Genomic DNA, 21,428 nt, shown 5'->3' on the forward strand with positions numbered 1-21,428 from the left:
TAGATAGATAGATAGATAGATAGATAGATAGATAGATAGATAGATAGGTGATAGATAGATAGATAGATAGATACATACATACATACATACATACATACATACATACACAGAAATAGATACATACATACATATATACATACATAGAGATAGATAGGTAGATAAATAGATAAAACGATACATAGATGATAGATATGGATGATAGAAAGCCAGCAGATAGATAGGTGATGAACAGATAATGATAATAGATGCATAGATAATAGATGAGAGATAATAGATAGATAGATAGATAGATAGATAGATAGATAGATAGATAGATAGATAGATGATAGATGCTATCGATGAGACATAGCCAGCTGATAGATTACAAAGGAGACACAATAACAAAAGCTAAACAGATGGACAAATAGTATGAACACAGACTTCATGTCTAAGTGCCATGCATCAAAAACTATCCAAACACTACAATATGGTGTTTGCCTATGTTCCTACGTGTAGCAGACTTGTTTTAATATTATTCACCTCTTGCCATATGCCAGCTACTTACACTACGCATTTGAAGTTGCACATGTTCCTGGGTGATTGATTTGGCTTTGCATTCTTGAAAATGCTGCACCTCCTTATTTTAAATTCAGGCTGTGTGCATTCCAAAGCAGATATGAATGTTTGTATTACTACACAGAGGCTGCAAATTCATACCTCTTACCAGAGTGGATTTTCACTTCAATTACTCATATTGAAAGTTACTGCTAAAATGTTTCTTCTAAATGAAGTAATATTTAAACTGTAATTTCTAAGTGAGGAAGACAGCAGTTCCCCAGAGACACTTAGAAAGCCTGTTTTATATTCTATGCTCACATTTTTAAAATTTACAACTTAGTAAAGTTCAGAATGTCAACCTGACTGCCCAAATAAGAAGTAAAATCACCAAGACAGTAAGGTAAAATTAAAATAAGGTGGTGTTCTAATGGGGAAACACATTAAGCAGCCATTGGAAACATGTGCTTACTTAGCTAGCAGAAAAGGGTGTTTCTTTCTAATGGATGAAAGTATCTATTTGTGTGCATGTACGTGTGTGTGTGTGTGTGTGTGTGTGTGTGTGTGCATAATATATTTAAGTGATATTTGGAAATAATCTAATCTATCAAGGGAACAATAACATACATTTACTAACTTCTACAGAAAATTTTTAAAGAAATGAATTAGATAAAGAAACTAGATCTCAATAGCAAGGACTCCGTGACCTAATCCTCAGACCATCAACACGGGACCAGCAAATGACAGAGCACTTTTGAAGCTAATTTCCTATGCCCTGATTTTGTTTTAAAGTGTTCCACAGTATTTATGCTGTGCAAGTTTGGTCTTCGAAATTCTACAGTTTTGGCTATTAGGTATACAAATTATGTCCATTGCTTTTCTCTCAAACCCAGAAAGTTCAGTCACCATTTCACGGCTTGCAAGTGCTTCCTATGTGGTGTGCTTTTCAGGGGAGGTTTTTAGTTAATAAGTAAATTAAATTGCTTTGAATTAGGCTCGGTTTTATCACAGTGGTACCATAAACATTCATCATCCTTGTAGGGCACATGTTTCCTTCAGGCTCTGATTTGCATTTCTTGTCTTATTCTTGTTCATTCTCAATTGTACAAGATGAAGGGAAGATAGTTTAGGAGCATTCACATTTTAATCAGTATTCAAACTGAATTGAACGGTCCTACGCTTTCCTGGGTGCACAAAAATTTATCTCCACTAAACAACCATTATGACTGGATAGTTGGCTCAGTTAGTAAAATGCCGAGAAAGCATAAAGACCCAACTTCAGATCCTCCTCTCCCCCCTAGTTTGTGTGAAACTTGGCTGAGTGTGTCTGCAATGCTCAGCTTGGCTGAGTGTGTCTGCAATCTAAGCATGAGGAAGGAGACACACACACACACACACACACACACACACACACACTGTCCACACAAGCTTGTATGTAACCTCATACACTTACAAAACAACATTTGAAATTTGAAATGAGAGATGACTTTTTGAGACAAAAATTGGATACAGCAGTGAAGGAAGGGTGTGCAGGGAGATGAGCAAGGAAAATTATCCAGAATAAAGTAAGCATGAAAATCTCACATGTTGATTTAGCTTATGTGCAAATGACTGATTTCAGTGTTTGCGGTGTTGACTGACATTACTGTTTCCGTAAACTAAATGGGAATATTTTCATCAGGTGAAAGACAACTTACACTTACTGTCAATCACTCTCTAGCCCCAAGCCCCACTATACCGCCTTTGTCCCAGCCCTCACAATCACTGCCTATTTTCCACCTGCATAGAGTAGTCACTCTGCACAGCTTGTCCCTGTTGTTTCCTTTCTCTCCTTTGATTCCTCAAAGGAGACCTTGCTTCTTGCTCATTCTAGGCAAGCTTCCTACAATTAGGCTGCATCATCGACATTTTTGTGCCGTTACTGCTTGAAACAGGGTCGAAGTTGACCATGAACTTGCTCTGACACCCAGGGAGGCCTTGAACTTGCTTTCTTCTTCTTGCTGTAGCTTCTCAAATAGCTTGAAATACAGGACTGCAGCGTCAGATCCGGCTGACGTCTTATGTGAACGGGATCATGATATATATGATCTTTTTTGACTGTCTTCAGTCAATCAATTTTCAAATTTTATCTATGATGCTGCATATTTTTTAATGTAATTCTTTTTAGTAGCTAAATCATATTTCACTTTATGGGCATATGATGTCTTTATCCATTAATCAGATGATATATATATTTGCTTGTTTTCATTTTGGGGCTGCTGTATTTGTGGACTCCTCTTTGGGTGGTTCGTTACCATTCTCTGCAGTGTAACTTGGAATCAAATTGCCAAATCATGTGTTTACTCCATGGTTTCAAGGTTCCTGCACTTCTTTTATTCCTTCCATAATGTTTTTACTTCTGAGCTCTCACACCCACACCGAATCTCTAGCTGTCCTTCTGATGGCTGGCATCTTTAATGGTCTGGAGTTGATTAAGTTCTGGGAATTCCAGCTTTTCTCTATGTTACTGCAACTCCTCCGTCTATTTTCACATCACCTTTTCTGTCTGGACCATTTTCCGTCTCTCAGGAGGATTATCTCATTGAATTTGGGGACACTAATCAAGTTTGATTTTTATATCCATACTCACCTTTGCATTTACTCACATCCTATTTTTAAAGCTGATTTGGAAGCCCTGTGTAGATGTACATTTTAGGTTTCTCTCTTCCACCTACCACAGCATGCAACTGTGTATAGCGTTGTTCATTACCTAGTATGGAAGCCAGGACCTATGCTAGAAGCTGTGCATACACAAAGGCTGTAAATACGAAGGAGTGTGCTAGGCCCTAGTCAGCTGCTCTGCTGCTGAGCCACACCCAAAGGTCTGAATTGTTTCGTCTTGTTTGGGTTTATTTTATTTTGTTTCATTTCTACCACATGGATAGTAACATTCTTGTTTTCATTTCTGATATTAGTCACTCTTTTCTTGTCATGCGTGTTTGTTTCCTTGCTGGGCTCAGGGCCTGTCAGCTTTGTTCCTCTCTACCAAGGTCTGTTGTCTGATACCTCCTTTCGTTACATCGTTAGCATTCTTTAGTGTCCCTCCTGAGAACTTTGTGCTCAGTTTTCTCCTCTCTTTCCCATTTCTTTAACACATAAACTCTGGTGATTGATTTCAGATATTTCTTCTTTTGGCACATAGACAGTTATGGCTATATGTTTGGGCATGTTGCATTTTTATTTCCATTCATCTAAGTAATTTCTAATTTCCAAATCCATTTTTTTCTGTTCCCCACTGTTGCTTTTGAACGTATTGTTTTCCACACTTGTCACTTTTCCAGCTCACTTTCTCTTATTGATCTCTAGTTTCAATTCCACTGTAGTCAGAGGAAACACTTTGTGTGATTTCAGCCTTTTATAAATTCCTGAAGTCTTGGGAACTGGCAATGCTTTTCTTCATTAGACGCTCTCCTTGTTGCTATAAGTTTTAAAATTGTTATTAGATTCCAGATTTCTGAAAAGTTCTCTCTCTACCCTCCTCTCTCTCCCTCTTTCTCTCCCTCCCTCCTAATTCCTTCAGCAAAGAGACCAATTTGTCACACTTCTAGCCTGCATTTCTGTGATGCCTCTCCCAGTCCATTGTTGCCTGAAGGCATCTGCTGCAAGGCTTCTTGAGGAGCCTCCGCGTCAATTCCCATTTCCCAGTTCTGAGCCCGATCCCTTCATAAGCCCCCTTTCACTGTGTTTCCCTAACATAAATACAAATTAAAATTCCCATGAATTTACTATGAAGCATACTCAGACTATTGGATGTTGAAGAATTATAATTAAAATTAGTTAACATGGAAACTAGCCTGAAGGTAAGTCAATCATATTTAACGGCTGGAGAGGAAATGTTAGTATCCAAATACATATTAATTAATACATAGCAAGAGTAGACTCATCTCATCATTTAATGTAGTTACACATCAGAAAGGATGGGACTGGCATCAACTCCTGCTCAAAAACAGACTCATTTTTGTCAAATATTATACTTTCATTCACACGTTTGTCCCTGAGAGTGGGCAAACAGATGTGTTTATTTATTGTAGTTGTGTTATTTTACATACGCTAGAAACTTCTGTGTATATGCTCGCTGCCCACATTCTTATTTATAACTTTCACGTGTTTTCTCCCTTTTTTGAGTCTTACTTACACCACCTGTTACCAGAAATTATTGGCGTAAGCCTCAATGCATAAATATTGGTCTAGGTATAGAAATCTTCTATTATTAGAGAGCTGAAATTTCTACTACAGCATGGAGGATATTCTATATACTTCAAATATCATTCACGAAACCTAATAAATATTGTTGTAACATTTTTACAGACATGACCAGCTAGATAGGCTTTGGTCCTATCCATTGTTATAATATTTTTATTCCTTCTAATATTCCAATAAACCAAACATATAATAAAATCATGAGACTGAAACATAGCTCCAGTACTTCCATTTAACTTTGTTCACTTTTCAGCCCTGTGACAAGAATCTTGGTTTATCAGCTATGTTATGAGGTTAAATAAAAAAAGCAGTTTGCTTCAATCATCACACAATCACACATGCTGCATCAGAAGTTCCAATAGGGCCCAATTAGGATGAAGGAGTTTATGCCGAAACATCAAGAATCCAGATAACAGAAGAGAAAATGTGTTTCGTTGTTGTTTCTAATAGTTAAACTTCTTGATTAAAGAACTATAAATATTGCTAAAGCACATAAAGGGGATAGGAGACAACTGACTCACAAGATTGTCCTCACATTGACAGGCATACACTGTGGGCACAAACACATACAAGCTAATAATAAATAAATGTTTTTAAAAAGAAAATATTTATTTATATATCTCTCTATTTATTTATTTATTTGGAGGGAACTAGAAATGCTTGTGATAACTTGGATTTGGCCTAAAGAACATTACGCTCAGTGGGATAGGAAAGGAAAGACAAGATCAAAATTTTATGTGCTGTGTGATTCTTTTTTACATAATATTAGGCAAACGAGAAGATTACAGACAAAGACAGGTTAGTGATGATCATGTGACAGAGGGAGAGATAAGGTACAGACAGCCCAGAATAGTTCTTCTGTGGAGAGAGAATGGTCCAATATGTTGACTGTGGTATTAAGTACACAAATCCATGCACAGCACGAAGCTCCAGAATGCCACACACACGCCAACTCTCACTCACAAATGAAAGCAAGAAGACATGAACAATGAACAGACCCGTGGACCGAGGAACAGAAATGCAGCATGTTGGGCTCCTCAGCCTGTTATTCCCTCTCCTGTATAAGACGGCAGCCCCACCGACCCCCCACCCCATGAAGGTTATCTCTGACTTTGCCATTGCATCAACTTCTTGTCAGTCTATGTTCATTACAAAAGAAAAAAAAACTTCGAAAGAGTACCTATTAAAAATAGAAACAGACTCTCATTCGTCTGGCATTGAAAATGACTTTCTTTCCAGAGGCTTATGAAAGTCTGCAGTTTTTGAAATTATTTTTAATTCACACATGCTCTTGCATACGCTCAAAACCTGTAATGTTTGAACATGAAAGTTTGAGCTCTGAGTTCTCGTGCTCCATTTTCTTTTTTAACTGGCCTTTCCTTGACCAAGAAGGATGTCATTTCCTAAAGTGCTAAGAGACCCACATTTAACTTGAACAACATTGTTCTTTTAGATTATTAAGGCTATTCAATTTTCTCTGTTGGTTGCTGCTCCGAGTTGGACACTCTTCTGAAATGTCAGACTCAGCAAACCGTATTGGTTCTAACACAATTATAAAAAAAAAAAATCATAAAGGAAAGCTTTAGAATTAATGCAATCAATAGCCTTTGACAGTAAAGTTAAAAAGCAGTAACTAAGTGTTAAAACCTACAAATCCATCCTGTCCTTTCTTTGCCTCATTCGTTCTTTTTATTTTCTTGGAATATCAATGTGGTCAAGAAAGAGGGAAAGGTAATAGAGAGGTTGCTTCAAAAAGCACTTAATAAGAAAAAAATATGATAGCCCGAGATGGGACAAAATAGTATGTGCCTGTTGTGCCACGTGCTGCAGATAATGGTGCTGAACGAGGTGACCGAGGCTGACCGAGGGAACACAAATCCCAGATACTTAGCAGGTTTTGTTCTGTGACCCTGAGTGAAAAAAGAAAACAGAAAGCTGAAGATCACAGGACGACAAAGCTTAGTCAGCCTGAGCGACAACAGGATGAGTCTCGGGAGAAAGGTATCCGGATCAGGGGAAGAAGCAAAACTGTGCAAAGCAAGGCTTGGTAACAAAATCCTCAAGCAAAGGGCTGCGAGAGGCTGCCAGGCCACGGATGAAAATGAGGATCGGTTTTACAGTCCACGTTAGCACAGAATAGCAGCACAGAATTGTTTCCCCTTCTTTCTCTCACTCTGGCTCGCTCTGCCTTGCTCACTCTCTCTGTGATACTTGTCAATAGAGAAACGTTTTAAAGAAATTCTGTTTAATTTGGATTCTCAGCCCGGAGATGATGCTGTAACAGCACATGGTCAGCAGTCACCAGATGTGGCATTGCCCCGTTTTCTCTCCGCTGTCGAATCTTCCCTTGAAGGATCAATCAGCCCCCACGCTATTCTCTTTTACCCCTGGTGTTTTACTTCTTCCACTTGGAGTTGTTAATACACTGACTCCTACAATTGATTGTGAGGACGTGTCTTTCCAAGTCAGCCTGTATCACGAGGAAAAAGTAACAGTCAAAAGAATATTGCTGTGACATATAAAGATCAATGAAGGAATGGAGAGATTATGGAAATGGTCATAGGACAATCTAACACATACACATTAGATTATTTAAGAGCAGCTGCAGAGAGGTGGAAGGCAAAAAAAAAAAAATGAGCGGCCTGGTCTGCTCTGAGGTGGACCCTATTTACACACAGGAGGGGGCACCTGTGTGGATGGCCAAGATGTCTACAGAAGATGAGATTCTGCCTCTTATCAGGGTGAACAGGACTCCCGGAGTCTGCGAGGGAAGCTGGGGAGTATAGTCTTTCAGCAGAAAACTATCACTTCTAACTCTGAGAATGTATGAAGTTACAGGGCACGTGCATTAAAGCTGTTTTCTGCCGAGGAGGGTCTTTGTTGGAGAGGACAGTGCCGGGTCACTGAAGAACAGGTACTCTGGTCTTAACTCTATCCGCTGGGATAGAGCAACTGATCGCTGTCCAGGCTCCTGAAGAGACTTGGAAAACAATCATTAGAGATGCTGTAAGAGGATGATTTGGTTGTAGAGCAGGACTAAAGATTTTCTGGGAGTGTAGTTGAAGGGGAAGGGGGGGGACAGAGTGGGACAGTCAGCCTGAGCGACAACAGGATGAGTCTCGGGAGAAAGGTATCCGGATCAGGGGAAGAAGCAAAACTGTGCAAAGCAAGGCTTGGTAACAAAATCCTCAAGCAAAGGACTGCGAGAGGCTGCCAGGCCACGCATGAAAATGAGGATCGGTTTTACAGTCCACGTTAGCACAGAATTGACTATAGAAAGTGACTATAGAGTTGATTCAGTGTGACAACGACTGGTCCCAGTGCCATGACAGTGTGCTCCAAAGTGAGTAGCCGAAGTCGCAGGGAGATAAAGCCTCCAAAGAAGGGGCCAGGAGCAAACAGTGGACTAATGAAAAGGACTGTATCTGGTTGGGGTTGAAGGGGAGGAAGCTCTCTGCGAGCCAGCGTTTCTCCATAGCATCTTTTTGTAGATGTATCGGGAACAAATGGAACTGTCACAGAGTAAAACCTATTGGGAAAGCTTATGTGGAACATTTTGTTTTGATATAGGCTGAAGTTCGGTTAAGTAAATCATTTAAAGACAGTGTTAAAACGTAAGTATGAGTATAAGGAGACAAGGAGTGATCCAGGCAGGAGCCAGAGTGTGAAGGACATAGAAGCAGAGACACAGGAAGAGAGTTGTGGCTGAATAACTTTTTTTTTCTTGGTCCCTATATCTAGACCCCATTTCATTCCAGTTAAGATTTGCTCGTGTGGATGCAGCATTGTGCACAGAGAAGAGTGCAAATCCCATCCTTAGCAATAGTTAGACGTTCTCCTTTTTGATTTTAGAGTACCTTAGTAGTCAAGGAGTCCAGTCCTTGTTAGCTGATCTGAGCCGTTGAGTCAGAGAGTTAGTTGTTGCAAAGAAGGCTTCAGTCCAGCTGATTCAGTTCTGAGGCCCTAAAACAATGTCCAAAGTGGCAAGAGGGATGAGCTGGATGTCCCATTTGTCCTTTTTTCAGAGGTCACCTGAACCGCTTTTAGGGATTTGGGGCACTGACTTCTTCTGTAATTGCGTCAAGGCTGATGAAAGGGCAATGAAAGCAACAGTTACAGTGCCTCAGAAGAGGGTCCATCAAAGGGGCCACGATGAAACTTAACAGCTGGCAAAGGTCCAGAATGTACGCCAGGAGAGAGCAAATGTGCAGCTTTGTGAGGAACATTAAGAGCTACAACATTTCATTCCACATACTCAGCCAATAGATGGATGAAAGATGAAAGCACTTAATCATGTCAAACCTATAATCAATAGCTTCCAGCTAACCTGGGCTAAATTGACAAAGCAGGCTATAGCCAGCTCTACTAATGAACTAATCTCCAGTATACCACATACTAACAGTAATAAGCATTACTGTTTTTGTTATTTAAGCATTATTCTATTTTAAAATAGATTCGTTGTTTAAACCATAATTTGTATAACAAGACAACCAAACTAAATGTGCATTTGGCTTTTGGCGTTTCTTAGAAAATATGCACAAGCATCACTGCCAAAGCCTGTTTAGTCTCTGTAGACTTCAAGGTGGAGGCACGGCCCTGGAGCTCTGTATTGAGGTAGAGGTCACATTATATTCCGAAAAGGCCACAAGTGAGCCCTGGTTGGAGAGAACCCCTTCCCCTCAGTTATCAGCTTCTGAAGACGCTGAGAGTGTCGTATATCACTTAATAGTCATTTGTTGACTCGACAGTTACAAACCCAACTGTCAAAGACACACTTGGGTATTCTGAATAACTTCCCAAGGCTGTGAGGTTGATGACAGAGTACCTGGAGTCCTTTCATGGGGACACTGGTGGCTAAGGTATAGATCATTTGCTAAGAGGAAGGGAGCCAAGGGAAAGGCTATGCTGGCTGGTTTTATGTCAACTTGTCACAAGCTAGAGATGTCTCAAAGGAAAGAGCCTCGAGTGAGAAAATACCTCTATAAGATCTGGCATTTTCTTCTTTAGTGATTGATGGGAGAGGGCCCAGTCCAGTGTGGGTGGAGCCATCCCTAGGCTGGTGGTCCTGGGTTCTTACAGACAGCAGGCTGCGCAAATCACAAGGAGCGAGCCGGTAAGCAGCACTTCTCCATGGCCTGTGTGTGCACCAGCGCCTGCCTCTAGATTCCTGCCCTTTGTGAGTTGCTGCCCTCACTGCTTTTGATAAGTGAAATAAATCCTTTCCTCCCCAAGCTTATTGGTCATGGTGTTTCATTGCAGCAATAGAAACCCTAACTAAGATAGTTGTTTTAGTTAGATATTTTTCTACAACAATCAGAAAAGAAATATACAAGTATAAGCCATAAGTTCTTTGCTCTTACACAAATTTTTATAAGGTGGTTATAAAAACTAAAACTTTGTATTAAAAATCCCTAAGTTTGGTTTCTAGGTTTAAAACAAAACAAACAAAAAAAACAAAAAAAACAGACTGGCAAGGAACAGCAGTGGTAAATGAAAGTAAGGAGATAAGAATTGTCCTGATGTTCCAGGGATATCATGCTAATTACTGCAGTGTTTTCAGGGGGAGACATCCCTAGAGCCATGTCTGTGAGACCATACTTTGAAGGCAGTCCAAATGACACACTGGGCTTTTTCTTATATCTGAAATGCAAGTATAACAGCATGTAGCCAGGTACTTAACTGAAACATCAATATCATATCAATGCCAACCAAATAAGTAGCACAATAATTTTACATCAAGCCATGAAAAACAGCTTTCTGTCATTAGCTTACACTGTATTAACCTGTTTTCCCTCTTGAAGTCAAATTACAATTTCCTTCTGTGGTTAATGATATCTTACATTTTTATTTTTACTGAATAATTTTGTTGACAATTATGCATATGTGCATTTTACATATATATATATATATATATATGTATGTATAAGATATTCTGATTACATCAACTCTATCTGCACATCCACTCCCACCCACTCCCACACCTATAGCTACTCCCTTCACCCTCCCCAGCCCCTTGTCCAGATTTATGATATCTAATTTCTATTTTTGTGACCTATTTAGTGTGATCATGGCCACCTGTCCAACCACTTGATTGAGCTTATCCACTGGAACATAGTGAAGTCACTGGTGGATACACAACAGAGGCAATGAATCCTTCTGTCACTTAAGCTGTCAGTAATAAACAGCTCGAGAGTCGGGGCGGGGCTCCCAAGCCCTGCTCATCCAAACAGGGCTATTCGGAAACCTGTTCTTTGGCAGACCAGCCCTAAAGGCTGCTGTGACTGCAGTGGTTGTGTCTTTCCAAGAGGAAAGCTTTTTCTGCCTTTCTCCCGTCTTCCAGTACTTCCAGTCTTTGGGCCCCCAGATTTCCTGCTTGAGGACTGATTTGGGGCACTGCATCCCTGATCTGGGCAAAAAGTTCTTCGTAGTCAGTGGGTTAGTGGAGACTGAATTCCTGAAAGAATTCTTGCCTGTGCTCCAAGCTGGATGCATTTTCAGTGAACTGTTCCTCAGCTGCCTGAAGACAGGGCCTGACCCGGCCGTTGCCTCTATGCTGCCCAGGTCACAGGGATCTCAGGCAAGGCTGGGCCTCTAGAGCAGTGTGTGCACAGGAAGGATATCTGGCAGCCTCTGCGAGAAGAGGCTCAAGTGACTGGTTGGGACCTTCCCTAGAGGTGCCACATTAAACTCTAATAGCAGCTGCATCGTCATGGGGCTCTTTGCTTTCCAGTTGCCTCCATGTGTATCATCTCACCTCACGTCTACTGCAATGGAACAGTGTCTGTTCACGGATGAAATACAGGATCAGTATGCGGACAGGCACATTTCAGGAAAGTATTACTTTGCTGAGCAAAGGTATTTAGTAGGAAATGACTGGCTCCCCTATCAAAAATTAAAAAGGGATCAGCTTCTCGCAGTTTCTTCAGCCCTCTGCTTGGCTGCTTAAAGTTCATCAGAGCAGCTTTGCCTATTATGTCCTTTAAGAAAACGTGGCTTCCTTCCCCTCCTGTTCATCTTTTCGGTCCTGATCTGTCCCTCTGTCTTGCCTACTTGCAGGTAAGCCCCACGCCTGGCTGCATCAGAGCTCTCATGAAGATGCTGTACTGCCCATACTGCCGAGGCCTGCCCAGTGTGAGACCTTGCAACAACTACTGCCTCAACGTCATGAAGGGCTGCCTGGCCAACCAGGCGGATCTGGACACTGAGTGGAATCTCTTCATAGGTAAGGGGCACTCAACAGGCCAGCCACAAAGACCTGAGACCGAAGAGTGATTGTGATACTGATGTTTCCGCAGCTTCAGAAGTTATGATGGCTCATAGAGAAACTGAAATAGCTTTTCAGCAACTTAAAAACATTATTTTGCAGTTTTCCCCTTTGTCAAATCCTCCAAAACAGGACTTCCTTGTATTTTTCAAGTAACTTCTTCCTAGAGATATGCAAGCCAGAAGTATTCAGTTGGTTTATTTTACTGAGTTTGAGTTTCTTGAAAAAGAACAAGTTACCAGAAAATTTTATCAGGGGGCGGGGAGGACCACCTAAGTGAACTACATTAACAGGGGCAAAGATTTTGCAAAACAATTCCTGCAACTGCCAGAATGAAGAGAGCTCAGTGTTTTCACTAACATGCATCAATTTCCCATCCCATCCTAGAGACAAAAATGGCTCCCCGCACAGGAGGGTTTCAGAAGGTAGCAGGGAAGATGAGGGCATGCAGGAAAGGTTCTTCATCGTAGCTCTTCCTGAAGATATTTCCCAAATAGCTCTCTAAGGATAAGAGGACAAATTTCAGGGGCAGGCTTCTTCCAGGAAAATATACAAGCCTTGAAAGAGTAAATGTGTTTTCTTCCCTTCTGTCAAATGGCCTTCAAGTAAAAGTACTTTTAGTTGCATTTACTGCAATTACAGAGTGACAAGCTCAGAGTTGAAAATAGCAGCTGAATTTGTCAGCCTCAGAGAGCCTTCATCATTTATGCACACCTCCAAGCAGAATGCACCAGGAGGGTCTTCTGGAAGCTCAGAAGATTTGGGGGGAGGGCATGAAAAGGGACTAAGCTGTGTTAGAATTTAGGAATACTTATAACTGCACCAGTGGACTGTAATTTTACAGACACACAGCTGTGCCAATGAAACTCCTTGCCTGCATTATTACTTTGTTTAAGAAGACCAGAGAAAATATTTCTGAAATTTAAAGCAGAAAGTACATTAAGCAGGAAGTCACCTAAGAAATTCTCAGGAACATTTCAGAATAGGTAACTTCAAATATGTTTGCTAAATTGTTTTCACTGGGGGATACATCATTGGGACTAAGTTACTTTATATGAAAACACAGTGACATGATTCTTTGCTAACATTTTGGAGTTGTGTAAGAATAAATATGTTCTCTGCAATCTAAGATTTGGATTAATTGTAGCAAAGAAAGAGTACCCCAATCACGTATTTAAAAAAATGTAATTCTCACCCAAAAGAAATCTAAAAAAGAGTTTCATATTTTTAAGTTAAGATAAACCTTCTAGAGTCCCTTGAAATTATATAGATCATTTATACTTTTGGGTTGAAATTGCCAAGTACTAATCTTGCCTTTAGTCAAGCTGAGCAACTAATGACAGTTGGTGTATGGATTTTCTTGTATAGAATATGGCATGATTAAGAAGGTAAAGCCTTTTTAAATTGTAAGAACAGTAGTTACTCTTAATGTCTTTTTACATTTATGCATTGCTTGTATATATATTTATGCCAAAGCACTCATGTGGAGGTCAGAGGAAAACATGACTGTATTGGGTCTCACTCCTTGCACCGTATGAGTTCCAGGAATTGAACTCAGGCTTGGTGACAAATGCCTTTACCCACTGAGAGATTGTGAAAGCCCATAATAGTTAGTCCTTAATGGTTTTTCCCCCTTAGAGCTCACTGGATATCCTAACATGAAGCAAATCGTTGTAGTTTCAATATACTGTGTTGTTAGGTAACAGGCTGATGTAAAATTTAATGTCTAAAACAAAATCAGTTGAATTTTTTAAAAACTAAAATATGAGTTCCCCATGTGTTGGTTATATTTTACTGATAAGTAGAATTATGGTTAGTCCAAGTGGATTAATTACAAATGCTTCCTTTTCCTCTCCTCTTATCAGTCTTAGTGCTCCACAAGGTAATTCTTCTGGGTTTTTTTTCCCTCCTGTTTTGCTATGGTATTGAGAATTCCTCACCAACATAGACCTGCAGAGCAAAATATATACTTATCTGTATTTGCAATATTAGTGACACATTTGTTAGGTGTATTTGCCAAAAGTGCTAATTCCATTTTCCATACAGATATACCCAAAATTACAGTGTTACAGTGTCCATAAAAGCTGTAACAAAAATCACAAAAAAAAAAAAAAAGTCTATCTTACACGGCTGTGCACCTGAAGCCTTCCTCTCCTGCCTGGTACCTACTCCTACTCCTCAAACCCTGCACTTCTCTTATGGCTGGTTTGTATCTGCAATTTACACTGGCTATGTGAACTGGTTAGACCTTTCAGGATATTTTTCTTTAATTATTATGTATTCATCTAAACTATTGACTGTGGCACTCTGTCAGCTGTCGGAAAAACAGCCATCTCAGTGATGGTTCTCATGATCTTTGCAATGTCAACACTTAATTGAAAAGGATAAGTATTTAGAATTCAGTTGGTGTCTGGATTGTGTCAGAAGAAAGACAATTCATGTCTAACATGAGGTATTTTGAGTGATCAAGTGAAAACCCGAAAGGTATTCCACCCACTTCTGAAGTCCTATGGTTGTGGTGCTGTTGTTTTCCTTCAATCTTAGAAAAACAATCAGAAGTCTATTCAAGATTCTTTTCTTAGTCCAACTCCACCAAGTTTAACTAGGAGCCTTCTACAGAGGCAACACTTAAAATTCTTACCAAGATCATAAGGAAAAGGAAGAGCTCAAAATTTATTAAAACAAAACTTTAATTTTTAAAGTTGCTACTAGACCAAGGTGAATCTGCTTAAAAAGCATCAGTTAAGCAGTTTAGCAAGTGTCTTAACCTGCCCTCTAGCAGCCTGTGGAATCTTACAGAATAAAACACAGCCCACATTATCCTTGTTGATCAGACAGAACAAACGGGTGATCTATGATCACCCTGACCTACACTCTATCCATGAGGAGCATGAGAGTCGTTTCCAGCCCGATCTTACACTCAACAATGGCCGGGAGAAAGTTCTAATTGGAGGCACAGAGGCTCAGCTGGGGCATTTAGCCCAGCTGTTTCTTTGTAGGCACACACCATTTGTCCCGTCCACATTTCTCAATGGTGCCTAGGTGCAAAATGATTTTCTTAAAAAAAAAAAGTCTGTTTAAATTAATTTAAAACTTTCACAAGGGATCGGTTTGTGTGCAGAACTCATTTTAGTAACATCCTGTGGTTATGTTGTATATTTAGTGATGATACCAGGAATCTACAGCTAAGAACTATCCTGTTTGACAAAAGGCCATGGTACAAATCACACCTAGAGCATAAGCACAGAAATCAGACATAAAGTTACATTTAAGTGGCCATAATAAATCTTGCATATACTTTAAAACTATGGTTTGGTGAGACAGTCTCCTCCAAACATCTGGTACCATTAGAGAGTTTATTGACTATGGGAAGAAAAAAAATGTGTCTCTTAAAAAATAAAAAGCTGTTGGTATGAGAGGAGAAAGATTACTACAAGAGGCTGGGATCTATTTCGCTCTAAGCTTTTTAATTGCTAAAATCATGTCCAATGCTTCCTATCTCAAGAATTTATAGAAGAGTGTCAGGTGCTTTTGATCCAATTGTACAGCCTAATGGTTAGATTAATCCAGTCAATATTACTTTAGTGTATTAATTCAAAACACTGTATTGAATGTGTTATATATATATATATATATATATATATATATATATATATATATATATACTTTTACCTATAGAGAATTTAATGTGGCTTATTATGATACAGTATCAGGATAATAGAAAATTAGCATACTAGATGCCTACTCAGTAAAAAGTTTTAGCTAGGCTCAGGGAAGCCTTTCCTGGGTAAATATAGAAATAAATAGTAAATATCACAGTATCAAATTAGCATCATCTAATAAAACTGATGTTGAATGGCAATAGCATATATAATTCTTATGTTTACAAGTATCTGTCACAGTTTCAGTAGGTCTGACATGGTCTGTCTGTGGTTCTCAAAATACTTGGTTGCTTTTATTTTTGATACTTTTTGTAATCAAATCTCACTACTACTGACTTTAACTGATGGACTGTATAAAATAGAATTACTCTGTTATAGGAAACATAGATGGGAACAGATTTAGATGTAAGTTAGAAATAAAGATCCATACCATATCTTCAATAAGGAGAAAAGCATCACAGAAGCTTATTATCTGTTAGGCCTTGGACACTCAAAAAAGAATTGACAACCAGTGTGATCAAACTTTCTGGGCTTCAGTTTTTTCCAGGCTGGTCAATAAGTTCCAAGACAGCCCAAATGTAGGGAAACTGGTGAGTCTGTCAGTTATGAACCTGCCACATCTCTACCAGGCCAAGGGACTTGCTGTAGAGTCTACTCCCTCCTTCCTTCGTTAATCCAATGTGTGTTTACCCAAAGCCCATGACCACTCTTGCTTTGGTGTAAGCATGTGATAGAGCAGCAGATAGGGCCAGCTCCCTCTTGATGAGAGCCATAGTCAGCAGCATCTACTCTGGCTGGAATGAGTGGAAACTAGACAGGAATGTTTAAGGCAATATAGAGTCATTCCTGTTTTCCTGTATAGGTCTGCTACTTTTAATGTAATTCTGAGTTACTGAGTAATTTAAAAATCATGTATTCATGTTGTTAATGGAATTGATAAGAGCAGGGATTGTTGAAACAGATCAGATAAGGAATACAGACCTTGCACTATGATAGCTGCTGCTATCAACTTGTAAGCTAAGGCCAGCAGCAAAGACACACTTTAGGTCAGTTGACTGACGAGTGTTGTATAATAAAACTAAAACTTTGGAATACAAATGTTTTTCTAAGAACATAAGAGAATAGTCTTTAATGTAAATCATATATACTCTTCTTTTTGTTGGCAAAAATGATGTTGGATAAGCCATATTTTAAGTTAGAAGATAAGCATTTGGTTTTTTTTTTCACAGCAAATAAACACGGATTTTGTTTTATAAAGTGTACAAGACTATATGATGTCTGTCTTTTAGACAGCTATAAAATAAACATGGGAGACTATTTCAAGCATTTGTGCATAATACTACTATTTCAAACACATTTTCAAGCATGAAGTTCTATGATGTAAAATCTAATAAGTCCTTTAGTTACTGAGCACTGCACAACAGATTTCAAGTGGCACTTGCTGCCATAGCCTGAAACAGCATGTTTATAAAGTCTGCCGGCCTGTAGCATAGAAAAGCATTTCCTTTAGACCAAAGAAACAGAACAACTTGAGAACTACTTCTCTACCAACCAGCTTTTAATGCTTCCTCATCTCCACCCTGTAACATAAGAATCTATTCAATAATATAGTCCACAAACACATCTCAATTGAAGGACCAAGGCCAAAGCAATTATTTAAAACTCTGGTCTCACTGTTAGTGAGCTTTTTGTCTTCATGCATTCCTAAGAGCATCCAGAATGACTTAAAACAACAACAAACAAAAATGCCAGGTTTCCTGTCAGTAGAAACATAATGCCACCCGACCCTCAGCCTTCCTTTTGTAGTTATTGACAGACACTTCTCGTTTTTGCAAGCAATTGTCAAATATTGCATTGTCTCTGTGATGCTGGAAGAATTTAGATTTAATAGTAACTACTCACTGGAGGCTTAAAGCTTATAATAAAAGAAAGAAACAAAAGAAGAAAATACTTGACCGGTACCCAGCAATTTTTCCTTGGCTGCATTTGTTATCAATTGCCCAGGTTTTGTTGTTGTTGTTGTTGTTTTAAAGGTTTCTTTCCGACCTCTGTATGACCTCTGCATGAGTGAGTGTCTCTCTGCGGTACAGCAGGACTAAGTATGCTCTTAGTACGTGGCGATGCATGGGCTACCCAGCAAGTGTAGAGCCAGGCATTTTCAACTTCTATTTCATTTATTTCACATCCTGACCGCACTTTCTTCTTCCCCCTCTCCTCTCAGTTTTTATTGACCGCCCACCACCCCTCCTGTATTTCTCTTCAGAAAAGGAATGGCCTCCAGGGATATCAACCAGCCTGGACATACCAAGTTGCAGGAAGAGTAGGTACCTCTTCCTCTATTAAGGCAGACAAATCAACCCAGTAGGGGGAAAGAGTCCCCAAGGCAAGCAACAGAGTCAGGCACAGCCCCTGCTTCCACGGTTGGGAGTGCTACAAAAGATCAAGCTACGGCAACTGTAGCTGCAGCTTGTGCGCAGGAGGCCTAAGTCAGCCCCTTGCAGGCTCCCTGATTTGCAGTTTGGTCTTTGTGGGCTCAGGTTTGTTGATTCTGTGGCTTTTCCTGTGGTGACCTTGACCACTCTGAGCCTGGCATTTCTTAACCTTCGAGAGTTCACTAATGCTGATCTATGAGTTAGAAACATGCAGGTTATACAGGATCGAAATTTTCCTTCTGAGGCAAGTACTTTTCCAATGTTTTAAAGCAATGGACATTAAACCTAAAATTACTAGGTGTCATGTTTAAGTTGTCATTCTAGGTAAGAGAGAGAGAGAGAGTTCTTCATTTCCAATCCCAATTCTTCTATTTATTCATTTATTTCTAGTTCTTACATTCCCAACTTATATAAATTTAATACTTGTAACTTCTGTTTCCTATTTACTAACTGATAGGCTAATTTACTAATTAGATAGGCTAAACTAGATTTAAGAGGTAGATCAGACTTGTGATACAATATAGGCATACCTAATTTTGCAATTATAGCACCTGTTAGGACACAGGATATTTCATTGATAATGGGATGCTCGATGAAAGACCTTTACACCTTTTCAAGTTTTCCAGTTTCCTTAGGAACCAACTGAAAAAGGATATTGTTTGGCAAGAGCACAGAGCTCACCCAAATTATAGGAAGCAGTTAGAGAATTTGCTCAGTATTTTTTCATTCATTTTTTACTTATATTTCCATTTCAATATTTTTATAGACAAATAGTTTAATTGGTTCTATCAAAAGATACTTGCTTTTAGCAATTAACACTTGACTTTGAAAATATGTTCTCACTTTTTCCAAGTTAAAATTATAATGGAAGCATCCAGCCTTAGGCATTGTTAAGAGAAAGTAAAATATCTCAAAGTTTGTGTGTGTGTGTGTGTGTGTGTGTGCGTGTGTGTGTGTGCATGTGTATGATGTGCGCATGTGAATGTATGTATGTGTGTATGTGTTCATGCATGTGTGTATGTGTATATGTGTGTATATGTATATGTGTGCATGTTTGTGTGTACTTTAACAGTGGAATGAAACACAGACCTAAAGGTCAGCAAAATTCAAACACTGTAAACGGTATCCAAGTGATATTCTTAGCCATTCCAATTTCAGCTAATATGTGGTAATAGGAATTGTATTACAGAAATACAGAAATGGGAAGAGAAGTAAACTAAGTGGGTAGATGTTCTAGAAGACAGCATTTCACATAACTGTTCACAAACAACAAACTTCAGGCAAGAACTACAAAAGTTTGCATCTGGTGACGAACTGAAAAGAACAAAGACGAGCAATCTCTGGTGATTTGAATGAGAACAGCACCCATACACGTATGTCTGAATACTCTCCTCCCAGTTAGTGGAATGGATTGGGAGGTGTGGAGCAGGTATTTCAACAGGGAAGGGCCCTGAGGCTTCAGAAGGCTGGGGTTATTCCTGCTGGAATAACTTTAGTGTCGAGATGTGAGCTCTCAGCCTTTGCGGCCACCACCACCTTGCTCCCAATCATGAACTCTGTCTGAAACTTTAAGCTGAATCAAACTCTCTCTTTGATAAGTTGCATTCATTATTGTGTTTTGACACAGCAATGGAAAGGTAACCAAGACATCAGCTACTATGAAAATTCTGAGTTTGACCCAAATATTTTATCCTTGTGTGTTGTTGTCATATTTTTATCTAAGTACCTCAAAGATAGTTGTGTTAAAGACAGCACGGGGTGGGCTTCTGTGCCTTTGCAACACTTACAGAAGTGTTACAACTGTTCTAACAGACTTTTTTGACTCACAGTTGCCTCAAGAGAAGAAGTGATGATCACGTTTGCGTTGTCCTTGAAGTGATTTTTTATTTTCCTTGGGCTTTTTCTTCACCAGACACAGATGACACCTTTAAAAACACTTACTCCCTCCATTTACTGATCTGTGATTTCTTTATTGGGATCAGCCCTCAGGGAATAACGGGTGAAAATCAAGTTGAGAGATGAGGCTCTGGTCACCAATCCTGATGGTCAAAACATATTTTTACTTGATACTCTGAAAGGAAGATAAACATAAATTTTTGTGAGAGTAATTTAAACTTTTGAGAAACTTCATGGTATGTAAAGACTTTGAGATTACAACTAATCTAAAAATACTGTATCTATTAAGGCATCATCAGATAGCCAAGAGAGAATTTAAATTAAAACTGAGCGTGAAGTATTCTTTGTCCTTGAAATAATAGATTATATATAAATCTCACATGAAAGGTATATCTTCAGTTTTTCTCTCTGCATGGATTTCAATAACTTGCTACACCAATGATTTTCTGTATTTACTCTGAAAAGTGTGAAAAGTTAGAAAGAACAATGAAATACACGTTGTTAAATATATAGCATCTTTCAAGTACTGACATACCTGTATGTATTCTAGGTGTATTGTTTAAGGAACATGAATTTTTCCATAGGACAATATAGACAATTAAATGTCAAACAAGCTGACAATATTCACCAATAAAACTCCAATGCTCAGAAATGGATTGTTTTTTATGAGGGGCTCTAAGAATTATAACGAAAGGGTAAGTAGGTCAGAGGAGATGAGAAAGTTTTGAAATAACAGTATTCCATGCCAAACCCACATACTTTTGGATTCCCAGGCTTGACATTTCACAGTGACTCTGCTCTGTTTCGATCTAGTGTCTTTGAATTCTGTACCATGATGTCCCTGTCTTTGATATAATCTGCTGTCCCGAACTCTTAGAAGTTGAACACAGTTATAGAAATTTAGTCTCTAGACCAAAACAAGGGGTCTGGCCCAACCTGCTGCAGAGCTCAAATCACAAATAGTCCTAAGAGAGCTCCATGGGAACAGCTACCCTATACTGCCACATTTGACAGCACTACAATGCTTTAGACCAAATCTCATAGCTGAATTTTAAATATTTGGCAAGTACATGCTGGCACAACTGTATGTGTGAATCATATTATACTTTATTTATTTAGTGTCCAGATATAGATATTTTCCCAACTTGTCCACGGAATGTTCACATTTGTCTGACAGCTTGCTTGCAAACATAGCATTCCACATCCACAGTTGTGTTATAAGAAACTATATCCACTGCTTTAATCCCGGATCCCATTTGGAAAACACTGTGTGGAAGCCCAAATACCTGATATTTGTTGGGTACTTTACATCAGGAGAATTACTTCACTTTTTCATCCCTACAAAGACTCTACTAAGAAGCCAACAGGATAAGCTTCATTTGACAGATGCATAAACTGAGA

The 21,428-nt window shown here is 39.2% G+C and overlaps 1 protein-coding gene across 2 annotated transcripts in view; it reads left to right on the forward strand.

The window, feature by feature from the left end:
- Gpc6 (glypican 6) overlaps positions 1-21,428 on the forward strand; it is a 1,089,239-nt gene that overhangs the window by 732,282 nt on the left and 335,529 nt on the right. For both annotated transcript variants that reach the window (XM_055609996.1, XM_055609997.1), the window contains exon 4: positions 11,830-11,995. In XM_055609996.1, the coding sequence (XP_055465971.1) occupies positions 11,830-11,995 (166 nt within the window). The remainder of the gene's footprint in view (positions 1-11,829; positions 11,996-21,428) is intronic.

The sequence above is a fragment of the Psammomys obesus genome, unplaced genomic scaffold (assembly GCF_907164565.1).
Source record: "Psammomys obesus unplaced genomic scaffold, mPsaObe1.curated_primary_1811, whole genome shotgun sequence".
NCBI lineage: Eukaryota > Metazoa > Chordata > Mammalia > Rodentia > Muridae > Psammomys > Psammomys obesus.